This window comes from Chiloscyllium plagiosum, chromosome 21, assembly GCF_004010195.1.
Source record: "Chiloscyllium plagiosum isolate BGI_BamShark_2017 chromosome 21, ASM401019v2, whole genome shotgun sequence".
Classification (NCBI taxonomy): domain Eukaryota; kingdom Metazoa; phylum Chordata; class Chondrichthyes; order Orectolobiformes; family Hemiscylliidae; genus Chiloscyllium; species Chiloscyllium plagiosum.
In genome coordinates, this window is record NC_057730.1 from 32,130,017 (window position 1) to 32,148,044 (window position 18,028).

An 18,028-nucleotide genomic window follows, 5' to 3' on the forward strand; every position below is an offset into this window, starting at 1 on the left:
GCCTATCACCCTCACCTTAACCTCCTTCCACCTATTGCATTTCCAACGCCCCTCCCCCAAGTCCCTCCTCCCTACCTTTTATCTTAGCATACTTGGCACACTCTCCTCATTCCTGAAGAAGGGCTCATGCCCGAAACGTCGATTCTCCTGCTCCTTGGATGCTGCCTGACCTGCTGCGCTTTTCCAGCAACACATTTTCAGCTCTGATCTCCAGCATCTGCAGACCTCACTTTCTCCTATGTCCTAAAATAAATGATCTGGTCGTTTCTGTTGTAACAACTTGCTATACACAAATTGACTGCTGTATTTCCTATACAACAGTCACTATAGTTCATTGCTTATATAGCAATTTGGGGGTCACAGACTCCCTACAGAGCATAAAGATCCAATAAGCCTACACTTATCAACAAGTAGTATTTCGCCCATACCCAACAAATCCTTATAACCCCACACTGGGATATTTTACCAGGGCTAACCCGCCTAACCTGCTTATCCAGGAAATTTCTGGCATAGCCAATCCACATAACCTGCACAACTTTGGACTGTGAGAGGAAACCAGAGCACCGGAGGAAACCCATGTAGACATGGGGAGAACGTACAAACTCCACACAGACAGTCACCCGAGGCATGAGATGTCCTTAAGCCATCATATATGCTGTGTAAACACATACCTTTCTTTCCTCTCTCCCAGGTCTGAAAATGATTTTGCATTTGGATGAAAATGAGTATAATCCATTTCTGGTCACCTCAATGGGGGGAACAATTGTCATTCATGATCAGAATGAAGAGCCCTTTGTGGAAGACATGGGAATTGAAGTACAGACAGCAACGGAGACAGCTATGGGCCTCGAAATGGTAAAGCAACAAATTGGAGCTTTGTTGAGGAGGGTTGGGAATTAAATATCATGCGAGAGCTGATGATCACAAACAGATCAGCCATGATCTTATTGAATGACAGAGCAGTCTTAAAGGGCTCAATGATCTACCTATAATTCCACATTGACAGGTGTCTCAGCAAATCTCATGGCTACAAGGTCAGGGCTGTTTTATTCAGAGAAAAAAGGGGAGATTTTGAGGTTAATAAAAACTGGAAAAGTTGGAGCAACTCAGCAATTCCTGCAGGATCTGTGGAGAGAGGAACTGAGTCAAAATTTTGAACCATATACAACTCTTCATCAGAATTCAAAGTTTGAGCTTATCTGACCAAAGATTCTTAAAAGAATGGATAAAACTGTTGTGCTGCAATTTAAAAATGTCGTACATTAGGATTAAGAATTGGAGTGAGACAGAGATGATGTTACGGAATTCCTATAGAGTGTTAGAACATAGAACATAGAAAAATACAGCGCAGTACAGGCCCTTTGGCCCTCGATGTTGCGCCGATCCAAGCCCACCTAACCTACACTAGCCCACTATCCTCCATATGCCTATCCAATGCCCGTTTAAATGCCCATAAAGAGGGAGAGTCCACCACTGCTACTGGCAGGGCATTCCATGAACTCACGACTCGCTGAGTAAAGAATCTACCCCTAACATCTGTCCTATACCTACCACCCCTTAATTTAAAGCTATGCCCCCTTGTAATAGCTGACTCCATACGTGGAAAAAGGTTCTCATGGTCAACCCTATCTAAATCCCTAGTCATCTTGTACACCTCTATCAAGTCACCCCAATGGCTCTGCAATCTCCTCCCTTGTTTCCCAGAGAATCCTAGGATAAATGCCATCAGGCCCAGTTAATTGTATTTTAATTGTGTTTGATTGTCAGTGATGGGCAGAATCTATGGTTTCACCTCAGCATATCTTTAAAAAAGATACACTTTCAAAAGGCACTGAAACTGGAGGTGATTGAGTTTAGTTGATGCTGTAATGTTTAATTCTTTAATTAAATTGCCTCCAGTACTATCTTTTACCAAGTAGCTTTCCAGAATGGAATATAGAAATGCAGCCAGCATAAATGGACTGAATCGATGTGCTTTGAACAGAGAGAGGGAAGGGGTGGGAAAATGAATATACTTGTTTGCTTGACTGAGATTAGTTTTTTTGATGGACAAACAGAGAAGAGGTGTGATTGCTGAGGGTTATGTGGTTGATGTGGTTCCAAATTCCAGCTGACCTTTGATAAAATGTTACAAAGCAGGCTTGACAGCAAAGTTCACACCCATGGACTAAAGGGGATAGTGGCAACATAGATACGGATTTGGTTGAGAGACAGGAAACAGAGTAGTGATGAAATGTTGTTTTTCAGACTGATGGAAAGTATTTGTGGAGTTCCTTATCTGTCAGTATTGCTTATTTTGAAATGTATTAATGACCTACGCTGGGTACAGTTTCAAACTCTGCAGATGGTACAAAACATTAGAAGCATTGAGGGGAATAGTAACAGATTTCAAGAGGACGTGGACAGACCGGTGAAATGGTTGGGCATGTAACATATAAAATTTAATGCAGGAGAGTTTGAAGCAATATATTTTGGTTATAAGAATGAGAAGAAGCAAAATAAAATTTAAAACAAAGGTTTCACCACTTACATTAGTGTCTCACAATCACATCATTGCTGCATGAATTCTCTTCTGTGATGCTTATTTTAAGACTTGTAGGACCTGATGTTCTTGGTTTATGATTGTGCATCTTTTTAATGCAATTAAAGTTGGGATTTCTAAATAGACTGCAAAAGAAAGCAAGCTATGGTGAACCTTTATAAAACATTGGTTCATCTGAGGTGAGGAGCTGAATCCAAACTACAGACATTGAGCTACATCAGGAAAGGGAGAAGTTACCTGGATGCTTGCTTCAAGAAGCAGTCACACTTCTTATATTAGATCATTCAGTTTTGGTCTGGAGACACCAGGCTGAATGGCCTCCTTCTGTGCTGTAACCATTCCATGTTAAATGATATGATTAATTCACTTGGTGTACAGAGGCTTGCCAAATCATGCTAAATTCTCTCTAGTGCATTGACACATGTTTAAGAAAAAAACTGCACAAGCATATACTAAGTGACGATGGTTTTGTTGACTGTAATTTACCTCTTTCGGAAATTTCTAGGGACTACACTGTTTTCTAAACAGTCGTGTTTTGCTGTTTTATTTAGACTGTATTGAAGAGGCTGAGCAGTCCATATAGTGACTGTACAATAGACGGAGCTGACGTTCTTGTGACAAACCTTTACAACAAGACCTATTCATTGCAGGTAAGACTTCAACTCATTTTCAGGGAAGAGACCATGGTCAGGAAGGTGTCAACTATGGCCAGTCATGCCCCAGAGGGGTCCAGAATACTATTCAGATAGAAATGGAGAGGGAGACACATCAATGCACTATACATTCTTCATAACCTTCAAGAACATCAAGAATATCATGAACCTTGATATTCTTCAAGGTCTTTGAGGAGGAGAACTTGCTGCAGCTGAAACTCTTCATGGTGGAGCCATTGTTGGTTTACATCAAAATATGGATGGTGATAGTGCCCTTGTACAATATCCACCTTGCCATCTTGGAAGTGTGTATATTCCAAACTAGGGCATATCAAGAAATGGTAGGAGGCACTGGATATCGCAAAGACAATGGGCTGTGACAACATTCTGGCATTAACATAGAAGACATGTGCCCTAGAACCTTCCATGCCTCTAGCAAGCTAGAAAGGGAGCATGACACAAGACCATAAGATATAGGAGCAGAATTAGGCTATTCGGCCCATAAAATTTTATCATGGCTGATATGTTTCTCAAACCCATTCTCCTGCCTTCTCCTTGTAATCCTTGATCCCCCTACCATTCAAGAACCTATGTTGCTCTGTTTTAAAAACACACAATCTTCTGTGGCAATGAGTTCCACAGGTTCACCATCTTATAACTGAAGAAATTCCTCCTTATCTTCATTCTGAAGGGTTATTCCTTCACTTTGAGTTTGTGCAGTTGAGTCCTAGTCTCTCCTACTAGTGGAAACATCTTCTCCAGATACAACCTGTCCAGGTCTCTCAGTATTCTGTAAGTTTCAATTAGGTACCCCCTTTTGCTTCTAAACTCCATTGAGTATCGACCCAGAATCCTCAACTACTCCTCACATGACAAGTCCTTCATTCCTGGGATCATCACTGTGAACTTCCGCTGGACCACCTTCCCCTTCCCCCCACCCCACCCCTCCACCCTAGGACATCTTTCTTTAGATACGTGGCCCAAAACTGCTCACATTATTCCAAATGCAGTCTGACCAGAGCCTTATACAGCCTTAGCAATACATCTCTGCTCTTGTGTCCTAGTCCTCTTGAAATGAATGTTAACATTGCATTTGCCTTCCCAACTGCCACTGAACCTGCATGTTAATCTTAAGAGAATCCTGTACTAGAACTCCGAAGTCCTTTTGTGATTCAGATATCCAAAGTGTTTCCCCATTTACAAAATAGACAATGCTTCAATTCTTCGATCAAAGTGCAAAACATCACATTTTCCCACACTGTTTTCCATCTGCCACTTCTTTACCCACTGTCCTAGCTTTTCCAAGTCCTTCTGCAGCCTCCTCAGTTCCTCAACACTACCTGTCCCTCTACCTATCTTTGTTCACATCTCAAACCACCAGCAAGAAACCACACCCTTACAACAGAGACAACAAGTGCTTTTTAGATAAGGAAAGGGAAGGATGACACTTGAGAAGGAGTCACAATGCTGTAGGGAACTGGAGACAACACCGAGGCACAATCCATTGTGGACAGTGAAATGGGAAACATGCACTAACTACGAAGCAGCGAGACAAGCACATCCTCACTCTGGAGCAGTAAAATTCTCAGCTCGGGGAAGCAGGGAACAGCAATGCCCTCAAAGGGGAACTAATATGGGAGGAGAACAGTCAATAGGGAATAATCCAAACTTTGCATAGACCAAACAATGCCATCTGGACTGGACAAATGGAGCAGACCAGAATGGCTTCCTTGACCCACAAAAAGTGAAATAATTTGTGACCACTCTGGGAGTACAGAAGATGACTGCAATTGTAAAAGACAAATGGTGACATTTCTAAAAATGGTTGTTCAGATGACATCAGTTAACATGCATAGTGTTATGCCTATTAGACAATGTGTTTCAACTTTGAATTACCTGACCAAGACTAAAGCTGACTAGCTGCTTCTGCAGTAGGATGTGATACAGCTCTTTGCTCCTACATCCAGTAATCACAATGGTGGTCGAAGATGCCATCAATCTGGTACCTCTGCTGGATGTATTCTGCTCTAGCGATACACATCCACCATCTCCAAAATTAAGGAGAAGATGGATAGACGCCTCCTCATAACTCCTCAAATCCTGCACTCTGGTTCCTAACATGTATTTCACAGCTCAAAATAGCAAGCACTGGTCACCCTTCACCTCCAGTCGCTTCTGCCAATGTCCAGACTGGTCATTCTGGAAAGTGACTTCAACTGCATCATCATTGTTGCCGTTGGATGATTCAGCAGGGCCAACAGCACTTTGGACATCATGACTAGACTACTGATGGAAACAATGGAAAGAATAGTGACAAGTTGCATGTCTTCAGCCAGCTTGCAAATGGACTATAGTACTGACTGACCTGGTCAAGATAATATTATCTGTTTGTGTCCTGTGCTTTAAGGCTTGGATCCACCAGTATCAGACAAATGTTCTTCTCTGACCACTGCCTCCTACTGGCTGACTGCCACATACAGTAAGACTAGACAGTTAGCAGATGGACATAGAAACTGAATGTGAGTCTGCTGACCCAAGAAAACATTCGAGAACTTAAGAGGATTTCAATGTTTGGAAAGCCATGAAACCCCCTTTGAATCTCAGGACATTGGTGGGAAGCAGTCAAAGTGAACCTGAGGAAGTTCTTCACCTTCAAAGGTTTTCAGAAGATGATAGAGAAGCAAAGGGAATCACAGAATGACAGAATTGTAATGGTGTAGAAAGAAATCATTAGGTGCCAACTCCGGAAAATCATGCAAAATATGGTCTGGATGAAGTCAATGGGAATCAATGTCAAGGGGAATCTCCAAGAAGCAAAGACTAGGCCCGTTGTTCAATTCAGAGGATTTAAAAATTATCTTCCAGTCCAAAGTCTGCTCCATGGTACAGGCAAGGACAAATTTGTGTTTCTTCTTTCAGAAGGTACATTAGGAGCGTGCTATGATTAGCAGATTTTTCCTGAAGGAAGAAGATGGCTGTTTAATGTCACCACAGTCTGACATTTTGAGGATTCCCTTTAACATAAATCTCAGACAGCACATTCTCCCAGTATTCCAGTCCTTGATCCCAAAGGTCTTGGACAGCAGCTTGTGGGAGAATATGGACAAGCTTCTAACTCTGGAAGAGCAAGACCAATGAGTATTTTGATAAAGCAAAAAGTCACAGGAGCGATGAGCTGTATTCATTTTTACTAGATTTGCTTGGCCAAGACATGCTGGAGGTGTACAAGACTAGCAGTGTGTCTGAATCCATGAGGTAAGGCATCATCACTCTCATGAACCAACAGAGGGAGGAGAAGGAGGAAATTAGTAGCACAGTAAATCACTTTGCCAGCTCCTGTGATGGAGTAAGTATGCATGGTAAAGGTAAGGGTGTTACCTTAGTGGGAGTTGGGATATCAGGGTGCCAGGTAAGTGTATGTGTGCTTAGGATAGATCAGAGATTGAGGGCATGTCAGGTCTAGCAGCAGTAACATTGATGGATTTGATGGGTGAAACACATCTGAGAGGGGTTCAAAGGCAGGAGTGTGGGTGTGCCTTTGTTCCAGGGCAGATCAGGCTAACAAAGGGACAGAAATGGAGCAAGAACTATTGATGTCAGAGGGTTGTCAGATCCAAGGGTGGTTTGGGGAGGTATGTTGGGGCAGATCCAAGTGGACAGTGTAGCTGGGCCTGGGGTCCACCACTGGGGATGGGAAGGAAGAAGGTGTTTGTTCTGAGGGTGTCGGCGCATGACGTAGGTGGAATGACATCCAGGGAAGCAATCAAACCTGTGGTAGAGGGGTGCGTTGACTCGGGTCAGGAGTTTGTCAGGTCCTGGAGGGGGGAAGGTGTTGATGTTTAGGCCATTGTCCAGTCAAGTCTTGGATATTGTAGCCAAGAGTGGGGTAAAGTAATCAGTTTCAGAAGGGTAGGCCAGCAACGGTGTGGGGGGGCAGGGGAGTGTCAGGTCCAGCAGGAGGAGGGGGCTGCATTATCATGGGGGAGATGTTGTCAATGGTCTGGAAGATGTAAGGCACGTAGTAGGAGGATGATGTACATGGGGATCATCAGTGATGAGTCAGGGTTCAGTTTAATAGTTACCAAGGAGTTATGATGAGTTTTTAATCTTTTTCCTGGTTAATTATTAAGCTTAAGAAAGTCATAATTCCAAATTCTATAAATGTAATTTTATGGATGGTTCTAGATGGAAGGGAGTTTGCCCATCAGAAAGTTCAATTTCCCAGATATCCTCCATACAGTCAGCTACATCGGCAATTCCATATGATCCCAAAGTATAACTCTAGCCTGTGCTGCCCCAATATCAATTTGACCATTAAAGTATCTGTGCTGTTGTCTATATCGGAGTTTATATCTATTACACTTCTGGAATTCCCAATTTGAGATGTTATCATTCTTGGCTGTATATGTTGTGTAAATATTAAGTCTATTACAACTGTATCAAGTGGAACATGCTGTATGGGAACAAGTTTCTTGAAAATATGTAATGTTCAAATTAAAATGTTTTGTCATGTATTTTTGGCCAATCTTATAATTTTTGGGAAATAAAAGGCAAAATAGACCTAATGATTAAGGATAAAGTTTGCACCTTAACCTATGGCTTATTTTCTGATTTGCACACAGATGTGCCTGCACTCATGTTTTCAGATGGAGATGATTCGTAGGTGTGGCTGTGGCCATTATGAGAAGCCATTACCAGTGAAAGCAGAGTATTGTAACCACAAAACCTACCCAGGATGGAGTGAGTTCACACTTCCCCAGTCTGTAGATTTTTTTCACTTGGGTAGAATTTTATCCCAGCCAAAGATGATCATATAGAGAATCCCTTTGAAATAATGTAGCCTCTAAGTATTTGGATACGGTGGTCATTCACACAAGGTCCACACAAACAGTCACAAATTGAATTGCTGATTCATTCCTTTTGAAACTAATGATTAGGGGAAGAATGTCCAGCAGGATGTTTGGAGAAAGGGTGAGGGGTATTTAAAATTGTTGCAGGATTTAACCAGAGATTTGGTAAAAGGTAACGCTTCTGAAAAGATTCATGTTGAAGCTGCAATCATTTCCAGCCAATCTAAGGATGACACATAGCCGTAAGATGGAGAAGAAGCAATCTAGCAATCTGATGGCAGCAGACACATCATCTCTGACTCCTAATACCCTTTGTGATTGTACCTAATTGTCCATGTACCTTGTATCTATTGCTAGAATGCAATAAGTTACATCTTCTTGTTCCTCCTCTTGCTAAGACTCAATAATGTTTTATACTCTACCACTGCTAATTTGGTACCTCTTAGACTTAGTATAGAAAGAAGGACTCTTTGCTGATCAGTGGGCTTTGCATGAGCATGAAGGCCATCATCAAGGCCCTCAGTTTAATTTTGATAAGTTTCTGTTTACCTTTAGACTTTTTGTTACAGTGCCACATCAGTAGCTAACTAACCTACTAATGTCTAATTACTCAGAAAGAAAATTATTCTGCAATTAGTGGCCACCAATGGGGCTGGGTTCAGTCATCATCCCATAAAATGATATTCTAATTTAAATTTGAGAAGTTTCCTTAGAAATTTTGATTTTCTCGACAGTGCCCCTGAGAGGCTAAATTGTTAATTTTGAAATAGTAGAAAGGAGGATTGGTGGCAGAAGTCTGCCCCAGTCACAAGTCACCGATGGTTGGTATCGAAACATATGACTTGAGAAGTTACTTTGTGTATTTGGGGGACAGCGGGAGGACTGGGTGGAATAGTCCAGAACTAGGGTTAATAATCTTCAAATTAAAATTTGGCCAACTTCAAAATTGAAATAAGGAAGCACTTCTTCACATAGGTATAGTGAGAATCTTAAATTACATAGACTTAACTCTATATTTATAACAAGCAAGAATATTGTTGTACATGTGACTGTTTAAGAAACTGCTTTTGTTTTCCCACAGTTTTCTGCTATTACAGGCTGCACAGCCAGTTTATTCAGGAGCAGTTGGTTTGCCAGAAGACCTGTCGACCTGCCTGTCAGTAAGTTCCTGAGGCTCAAAACCTGACAATCTTTCCCCAACTCTGAGAGACTGGACAGACTCATGAAAGATACAGAAGTGCAAATATTCCCCATTGCAGTTACAACACTGTTCCTCCTCAGCACTCAATACAGAGAAATGTATTTCCCCCTCGATATTTAGATTATCAGACTGTCCGAATATTTAGTAAAGAATGCTGGAGCAAATTACTGCAAATTCTAGAATCTGTACTGAAATCAAAAAATGCTGGAGATCACAGTGAGTCAGGCAGCATCCATGGAGAGAAAGCAAGCTAACATTTCGAGTCTAGATGACCCACTATGATCTCCAGCATTTTTGTTTTCAGTAAAGAATGCTGTCTGCAACTATTTTTCAGTTCAATACTGTTCTTGTTTTGATATCTGGTTAGATGTTGCTTCTGCCAGTGCAGAGTCAGCATCCAGATAAATTTATCTATTTTTCTTTTTATTAGTTTCTGACTCACTCAGGTAATACTTTGTGTGGTCTTTCTACAGTTCCAAGGAATGGACAATGACCATGAGTGTTGCTCAGTGGCCTTCATCAGCATCTGAGGTGAGATGTATCAATTCTCTGGGACCTGGATTATTCATTTATTATTGGATTGTATTGAATGAGAAATGAGTTTAAAAGAAAGCATTGTTTAGCAGTCGAGTTGAACAGGTACCAGTAAAACATTCATTCGCAATCAAACATAAACAAATAGATATTCAATTACCCACAATCTCTCTCACATCCTGACTTACTCAGACACTTAGACATAAACATACAGCTCAAAATACATGCAAATCTATAACAAAGATACACACAGATCCAGGGATGCAAACAAAAACACAAGCGAGAGAAAGGAGAGCGATTCAGAAGGCGGTATTGAGCTAATGCTTGGCTGAATGTGATGATGACATTATTTTACTCCATTGTCCTTCTTCAAATAGGAGTGGACTCTTCGTCTTCTGAGTTGGGAAAAAGGGATCCCTGGAAACAGAACTTTAAGAAAGTAAGCTCTAAGTTGTTAACTTGTCCAAATTTCCTGAGGGAGCTGCATTGCACAACACAAAATGGACCTTCCCGCTAATTCTTCATCTGAATCATATTTCTTATTCACACACTCTCTCTCTCTCACTCTCTCTCTCTCACAAACTCTCTTACTTATACATACACGCTCACATTTTCACACTCTAACTCACGCTCTATCTCACTCACACTCTATTTCTCATTCACTCTCTCACTCACGTGTTATTACTCACATACTCTCTCACACACACACACAAAGACACACAGACGCGTATGTGCGCACACGCTATCCTACACATACTATCAACACAGTTACACTCTCATATGCCTATAAAATTAGCCAAGTGTTTGTAGTGTTCAGCAGAAACTCCTGACACCAAATGTTCAACAAACAGATGGGAAGGAAGATTATCCATTGGGATTATGTGCAATGGGAATGAATGGGAATTGATTTCCTTTCTTAACAGTAATATTTGCACTTCAAGCAGTACTTCATTACCTTTAAATAATTTAGGGCATTCTGAGGTTGTTTAAGGCACCATATACAACATACCTTGACATTGCAATCAATGAATCCCCACTCTCACTGGAGCTTACCACTGACCAGAAACTGAACTGGATCAACTAGGTTAATATTGCAGGTATAAGTGCAGTGAGTAAATGAATTCCTGTCACACCAGTGTTTGTCCACCATCCATAAGACACAAGTCAGGAGTGTGATAGAATACTTTCCTCACTTGCCTGGATGGGTGCAGGTCCAACAATACTCAAGAAACTCAACTCCATCCAAAACGAAGCAGCCCTGAGGATTGCTACCTCAAAGGGGTGGCACGGTGGCTCAGTGGTTAGCACTGATGCCTTACAGCACCAGGGTCGCAGGTTCAATTCCAGCCTCCGGCGACTGTGTGGAGTTTGCACGTTCTCCCCGTGTCTGCATGGGTTTCTCCGGGTGCTCCGGTTTCTTCCCACAGTCCAAAGATGTGCAGGTTAGGTGAATTGGCCATGCTAAATTGCCCGTAGTGTTAGGTGCATTAGTCAGAGGGAAATGGGTCTGGGTGGGTTACTCTTCCGAGGGCCGGTGTAGACTAGTTGGGCCGAAGGGCCTGTTTCCACACTGTAGGGAATCTAATCTACCATCAACATTCACTCTCTTCACCATTGATGAACTATGGAGGCAGTGTGCACCAGTCACAAATTATATTGCAACAACTCACCTAGTTTCCTTTGTCAGCAACTTCCAAACATGTGGTCTCTGCCACTTAGAAGCACAAGGGTAGCTGATATTTGGAAATCTGCAAGTTTCACTCCAAGTCACACACACCAACCTAACATGAAAATATATCACTGTTCCTCCACTTCAGTATATAAAAATTCAGCACCATCCTCCCTAACAGCACTGTGGATGTCCCTGTACAACAGAGATTGCAGTGGTTCAGAAAGGCAGATCAAGGGCATGTCAGGGTGGCAACAAATGCTGGCCCAGACAGTGACACTCACATCCCATAGGGAAAAAATGCAAGTCTTTCTTCCTTGACTGGAAATCCATACAATAAGAGTAAATGAGCGGGATCTAGCATATTTCTCATCTTTATGTCTGCGTCCATTGGGCCTGTATATAACAGAGGGCACAGATTGTGCTGAGACTTCATGATCTTTCTTTGATAGGAATGAGTTGGCCAATCTGAGCATCTTCTACAAAGATCTCAATCAGAGGAACATCTCTGAAATAGCTGCAAATAATGTAAGTATTGAAAGCTACATACTGGACTCCATAATGGTCTGTAAAGCTTATTGTGCCTTCCTGAGCCAAATGAAGAAGGAAGGTCTCAGGTTTGCTCATCATTCTGTGCTGAGCAAAATGAACAACAGCACAGTCTCACTGTCAGTGGCTTAGTGATTGGAAAATTGGTAACAGTTCCCATCTCAGTGGTACAGGCACCTCAACACAGCAAATTGTATGTATATGAAAAATTCCTAATGCACTTCACAATATCATCAAACAATATTTTTTAAGACTGGACCAGTTCAGTTCTGTCACTGGTGACTCAGGCTGTTGAAAGTGGGGAATTCACCAGTGATAATGCTATTGAATGTGAAGGGGATGATTATTACCTGACACTTGTGTGAATATAAGATGTAGGAGCAGGAGAGGGCCATTTGGCCCCAAAAACATTGTCCCACCATTAAACAGGACCCCAGGCCTGAACCCATCTTTCACGCTGGCTCCTCAACGCCCTCAACTCCCTGACAATTTAGATGGGGATATAGTGATGGTTGAGTGAGTGGGTAAAACCTGGCACATAGAGTTGAATGTAGGGATGTCTGAAGTCAGGTACTTTGATAGGAAGAATTAAAACGCAAATATTAGTTAAATAGAGAAAAACTCCAAAAAAAAACAGTGCTGAGGGATCTGGGTGTTTTTATGCATGAAACACTCTAAGTTAGCATACAGGTGCAGCAAGTAATTAAGAAGGCGAATAGAATTTTGGCCTTTATTGCCAGGGTATTGGAGTTTAAAAACAGTGAAGTCTTGTTTCAACTGTACAGGGTGTTGGTAAGGCCACACCTGGATGCTGTGTAAAGTTTGGTCCCTGTATTTGGGAAGGATTACTGGCACTCAAGACAGGTCAAAAGAAATTCACTAAGCTGATTTCTGGGATGAAAATGTTGACTTATCAAGAATGACTACCTGTAAACATTTTAGGCCTTTATTCGTAACAAGTTAGAAGAATGAGGGGATGATGTTATTGAAACAATTAAAATTCTGAGAGACCTTGACAGGATACATGCTGAGAAGATGTTTTCACCAGTGGGGAAATCTTGAACTAAGCAAAATAATTACAGGATAAGGGGACAATCACTTATTACTGAGATGGGACAGAATTTCTTCTCCCAGAGAGTAGATGATGTCTGGAATTCTCTAAACCAAGAGCTGTGGAGGCTAGATCACTGAAAATATTCAAAGAGCAATTAGATAGACTTCTAAAATACAGAGCAACCTCTGTATCTGTGGAATCGTTTTTCACAGTTTCAGTTACCCGCGACCCGAACACATTATAGGAAATCTTCCGGAACCAGACTGGGGACTGCCGGGAAGGTAAATTTCCCAATGAAATGAATGAGTTCGCATGTATCCATGGTTTCAGGCTTCCATGGTAGGTCTTGGAATGTATCCCCAGTGGGTATGGGGGACTACTGAATCAGGGAGTTGAAGGCGATGAGGAGCTAGCGTGAAAGATGAGTTCAGGCCTGGGGTCCTGTTTAATGGTGGGACAATATTTCAGGGCTGAATGGCTCCCTCCTGCTCCTACATCTTATGTACACACAAGTATCTGGAAATAATCATCTCCCCTTCACATTCAATAGCATTATCACTGGTGAATTCTCCACTTTCAACAGCCTGAGTCACCAGTGACAGAACTGAACTGGTCCAGCCTCATAAATACTGTGGCTACAAAAGCAGTCAGAGGCTAGAAATCTGGAGCAAAAGATTTACCTTCCAAAGCCTGTCCTTCATTTACAATGGACAGCTCAGGAGTGTGATGGAACACTCCCTACTTGTTCCAATGGGTGCAGCTCTAACAACACTCAGGAACTTTGACACCCCCATGTGGAACTGCACAAGATAGGTGAGATACTAAACGAGTATTTTGCATCTGTTTTTACTCTAGAGAAGGATACTCAAGCTAGTGAACTTGTGAAAACAAATAGCGATATAATGAAAAGTGTCCATATTACAGAAGAAGAGATGCTGGACATCTTAAAATGCATAATGGTTGATAAAACCCCAGGACCTGATCAGAGAAGCTAGGGAAGAGATTGCTGGGACCCTTGCTGAGATATTTGTATCATCGACAGCCACAGAGGTGCCAGAAGAGTGGAGGTTGTCTAATATGGTGCCATTATTTAAGAAAGGTGGTAAGGAAAAGCCAGGGAACTATAGACCAGAGAGACTAACATCAGTGGTGACTAAGTTTTTAGAGGGGATTCTGAGGAACAGGATTTACATGTATTTGGAAAGGCAAGGACTAATTCAGAATAATCACAAGAGAACTAGCCATTTTGATACAAAATTGGCTTGAAGATAGAACTCAGAGGATGGTATGGGAGGCTTGCTTTTCAGCCTGGAGGCCTGTGACTAGCAGAGTGCCAATGTTCCGCAAGAATTGGTGCTGGGTGCACAACTTTTTGTCATTTATATAAATAATTTGTATTTGAATGCAGAAGATATGGTTACTAGATTTGCAGATGGCACCAAAATTGGAGGTGTAGTAGACAGCGACAAAGGTTACCTCAGATTACAATGGGACCACTGGGCCAAGGAGTGGCAGATGGAGTTTAATTTAGATAAATGTGAGGTGCTGCATTTTGAAAAGGCAAATTAGGGCAGGACTTATACACTTTATGGTAAGGTCCTGGGGAGTGTTGCCAAACAGAGATGCCTTGGGGTGCAGGTAGACAGAGACGAGAGTAGACAGGGTGATTAAGAAGGCGTTTAGTATGCTTTCCTTTGTTGTGGTTCTGTTCGCCGAGCTGGGAATTTGTGTTGCAGACGTTTCGTCCCCTGTCTAGGTGACATCCTCAGTGCTTGGGAGCCTCCTGTGATCTTTCCTCTGGCATTTGTAGTGGTTTGAATCTGCTGCTTCCAGTTGTCAGTTCCAGCTGTCCGCTGCAGTGGTCGGTATATTGGGTCCAGGTCGATGTGCTAATTGATTGAATCTATGGATGAGTGCCATGCCTCTAGGAATTCCCTGGCTGTTCTCTGTTTGACTTGCCCTATAATAGTAGTGTTGTCCCAGTCGAACTCATGTTGCTAGTCATCTGCATGTGTGGCTACTAAGGATAGCTGGTTGTGTCGTTTCGTGGCTAATTGGTGTTCATGGATGCGGATCGTTAGCTGTCTTCATGTTTGTCCTATGTAGTGTTTTGTATAGTGCTGGAAGAGATTTTGTACACTACATTGGTTTTGCTCATGCTGGGTATTGGGTCCTTCGTTCTGGTGAGTTGTTGTCTGAGAGTGGTTGTTGGTTTGTGTGCTGTTATGAGTCCTAAACTACGAAAGCAACCACCCCAACACACACAAAAGAAGTTGCATCAAGACACTATTCAAAAGGGCCACAACACACTGCAGTACACCAGAACTGCAAAAAGAGGAAGAAGAACACCTATACAATGTATTCTGCAAAAATGGATACCCGCGCAATTTCATCAACAGATGCCTAAGGGAAAGTCAATGGAAGGAGGACATGCCGCAACCCAAAGGACCAGCCACACTACCATACATCAAGAGCATTTCCAAACTGACAGCCAGACTACTGCGACCACTAGGACTCATAACAGCACACAAACCAACAGCCACCCTCAGACGTGTACAAATTCCCATGCAAGGACTGCACAAAACACTACATGGGACAAACAGGAAGACAGCTAACAATCCGCATCCATGAACACCAACTAGCTACAAAACGATACGACCAGCTATCCTTAGTAGCCACACACGCAGATGACAAGCAACATGAATTCGACTTGGACCACACTACTATTATAGGATAATCCAAACAGAGAACAGCCAGGGAATTCCTAGAGGCATGGCACTCATCCACAGATTCAATCAATAAGCACATCGACCTGGACCCAATATACCGACCACTGCAGCGGACAGCTGGAACTGACAACCGGAAGCGACAGATTCAAACCACTGCAAATGCCGGAGGAAAGATCACAGAAGCGCTTCACAGGAGGCTCCCAAGCACTGAGGATGTCACCTAGACAGGGGACGAAACGTCTGCAACACAAATTCCCAGCTCGGCGAACAGAACCACAACAACGAGCACCCGAGCTACAAATCTTCTCACAAACTTTGAATGCTTTCCTTTATTGGTCAGTGCATTGAGTATAGGAGTTGGGAGGTCATGTTGTGGCCGTACAGGATAATGGTGAATAGAATACTGATTCAATTCTGGTCTCCCTGTTATAGATAAGATCTGAAATTTGAAAGGGTTCAGAAGACAATTACAAGGATGTTGCCAGGGTTGAAGGGTTTGAGCTCTAGGGAGAGGCTGAATAGGCTGGGTCTGTTTTCCCTGGAGCATCAGAGCCCAAGGGGTGACCTTATAGAAGTTTATGAATTCAAGAGATGCATGGATAAGGTGAATGGTCAGGGTAGGGGTGTCTTAAGCTCGAGGGCATAGGTTTAGGGTGAGAGGGGAAAGATTTAAAAGGGACCTAAGAGGCAACATTTTCATTCAGAGGGTGGTGCATGAATGGCACGAGCTGCCAGAAGAAGTGTTAGGTGTGTGTAAAATTACAACATTTTAAAGGCACCTGGATGTTTTTATGAAGAGGAAGGATTAGAGGGACATGGGCCAAGTGCTGGCAAATGGGACTAGATTGATTGAGGCTATCTGGTCAGCATGGAGGAGTGGGACTGAAGGGTCTATTTCCATGCTGTGCTGCTCTATGACTCTATGACCATCCACGAAAAAGCAACTGATTTGATTGGCTCCCCATCAGCCACTTGGAACATTCACTCCATTCCCCACCAGCAGTGGCAGCAGTATACAATCTACACAATACACTGCTGGAAAGTAGCAAGACCCCTTTGAAAGCACCTTCCTAGCTTCCAAACTGTGCCACCAAGAAGGACAAGGGCAGAAGATGCCTGCGAAGACACCACCTTTAATTTCCTCTCCAAGCCACTCACCATCTTGACTTGGAACTAGATCACTGTTGGATCACAATCCTGAAGCTCCCTTCCTAATGGCACTGTGTGTCTACCTACATCACATGGACTGCAGTTCTCCAAGAAGGTACTTTTTTAAAGAGCAATTAGTGATGGGAAACAGATGATGCCTAGTGAATAAAGTCCACATCCTGTCAAAGAATTTTTTAAAATGTCAGTCCAGTGTTCTGATCAGGATATCCCCATCTGCAACTTGCAGACATCCCGCTCCCCCAGTTCAAGTTACTGTCATTATCTCTGCAGTTAATCTAGTATCTCTACTCTCTCATCCCAGATTGTCACTTTATTGTCGAACTTTGGAGGCCAGCTGGGTCTGTGGTTGAGCTGTTCAGTTGTTTGCATCATCGAGTTTGTGGAGGTGTTCTTCATCGATATGTTCATGATCATTGTGCGGAAATGCATTCAGACTATACGCAAGTGGTGGCAAAACAAACAGGAGGAGATCCCTCCAACCATCAGTAATACAGCTCATGGATCTCCTGTCTACATAAGTGACGAAGACCCACCAACTTTCAACACTGCCCTGCAGCTGCCTCGAGCACATGTCCAAGACACACTTCCCCCCACTTACGAGACCTTGCGCATACACAGCAGTTTCAGTCCTGACACCTCCACCATGGAGTCTAGCAAGCACTGACTGCAGCATTGCAAAGGTTTTTGACTGCAGTACTGTATATACTTTTGCTTAGCTGTAGAATGATGCAACACAGGAGGAGTGGGGAGCCAGTCAGTGTTGGGTAAGCTCAGGGAGAGGTGAACCAGTGTAGGGGGAGCCAGAGTAGGGTGAACTTAGGGAATATGAGCCAGTGTAGGAGTAGTATAGGGACAGGAGAGCCAGTGTAGGAGGAATATAGGGACAGGAGAGCCAGTGTAGGAGGAATATAGGGACAGGTGAGCCAGTGTAGGGTGAGCTTAGGGACATATGAGCCAGTGTAGGAGGAATATAGGGACAGGTGAGCCAGTGTAGGAGGAATATAGGGACAGGTGAGCCAGTGTAGGAGGAGTATAGGGACAGGTGAGCCAGTATAGGCGGAGTATAGGGACAGGTGA

General features: G+C 42.8%; 1 protein-coding gene across 2 annotated transcripts in view; it reads left to right on the top strand.

Moving 5' to 3' along the window:
- Positions 1 to 18,019, top strand: part of LOC122560396 (amiloride-sensitive sodium channel subunit gamma-like) — a 40,980-nt gene extending 22,961 nt beyond the window's left edge. For both annotated transcript variants that reach the window (XM_043711027.1, XM_043711028.1), the window contains 8 exons: positions 692 to 855; positions 3,094 to 3,192; positions 7,818 to 7,935; positions 9,127 to 9,205; positions 9,720 to 9,777; positions 10,158 to 10,219; positions 11,902 to 11,977; positions 17,253 to 18,019. In XM_043711027.1, coding sequence (XP_043566962.1) covers positions 692 to 855; positions 3,094 to 3,192; positions 7,818 to 7,935; positions 9,127 to 9,205; positions 9,720 to 9,777; positions 10,158 to 10,219; positions 11,902 to 11,977; positions 17,253 to 17,615 — 1,019 coding nt within the window. In that variant the 3' untranslated portion in view covers positions 17,616 to 18,019. The remainder of the gene's footprint in view (positions 1 to 691; positions 856 to 3,093; positions 3,193 to 7,817; positions 7,936 to 9,126; positions 9,206 to 9,719; positions 9,778 to 10,157; positions 10,220 to 11,901; positions 11,978 to 17,252) is intronic.
- The last annotated feature ends 9 nt before the right edge of the window (positions 18,020 to 18,028 follow it).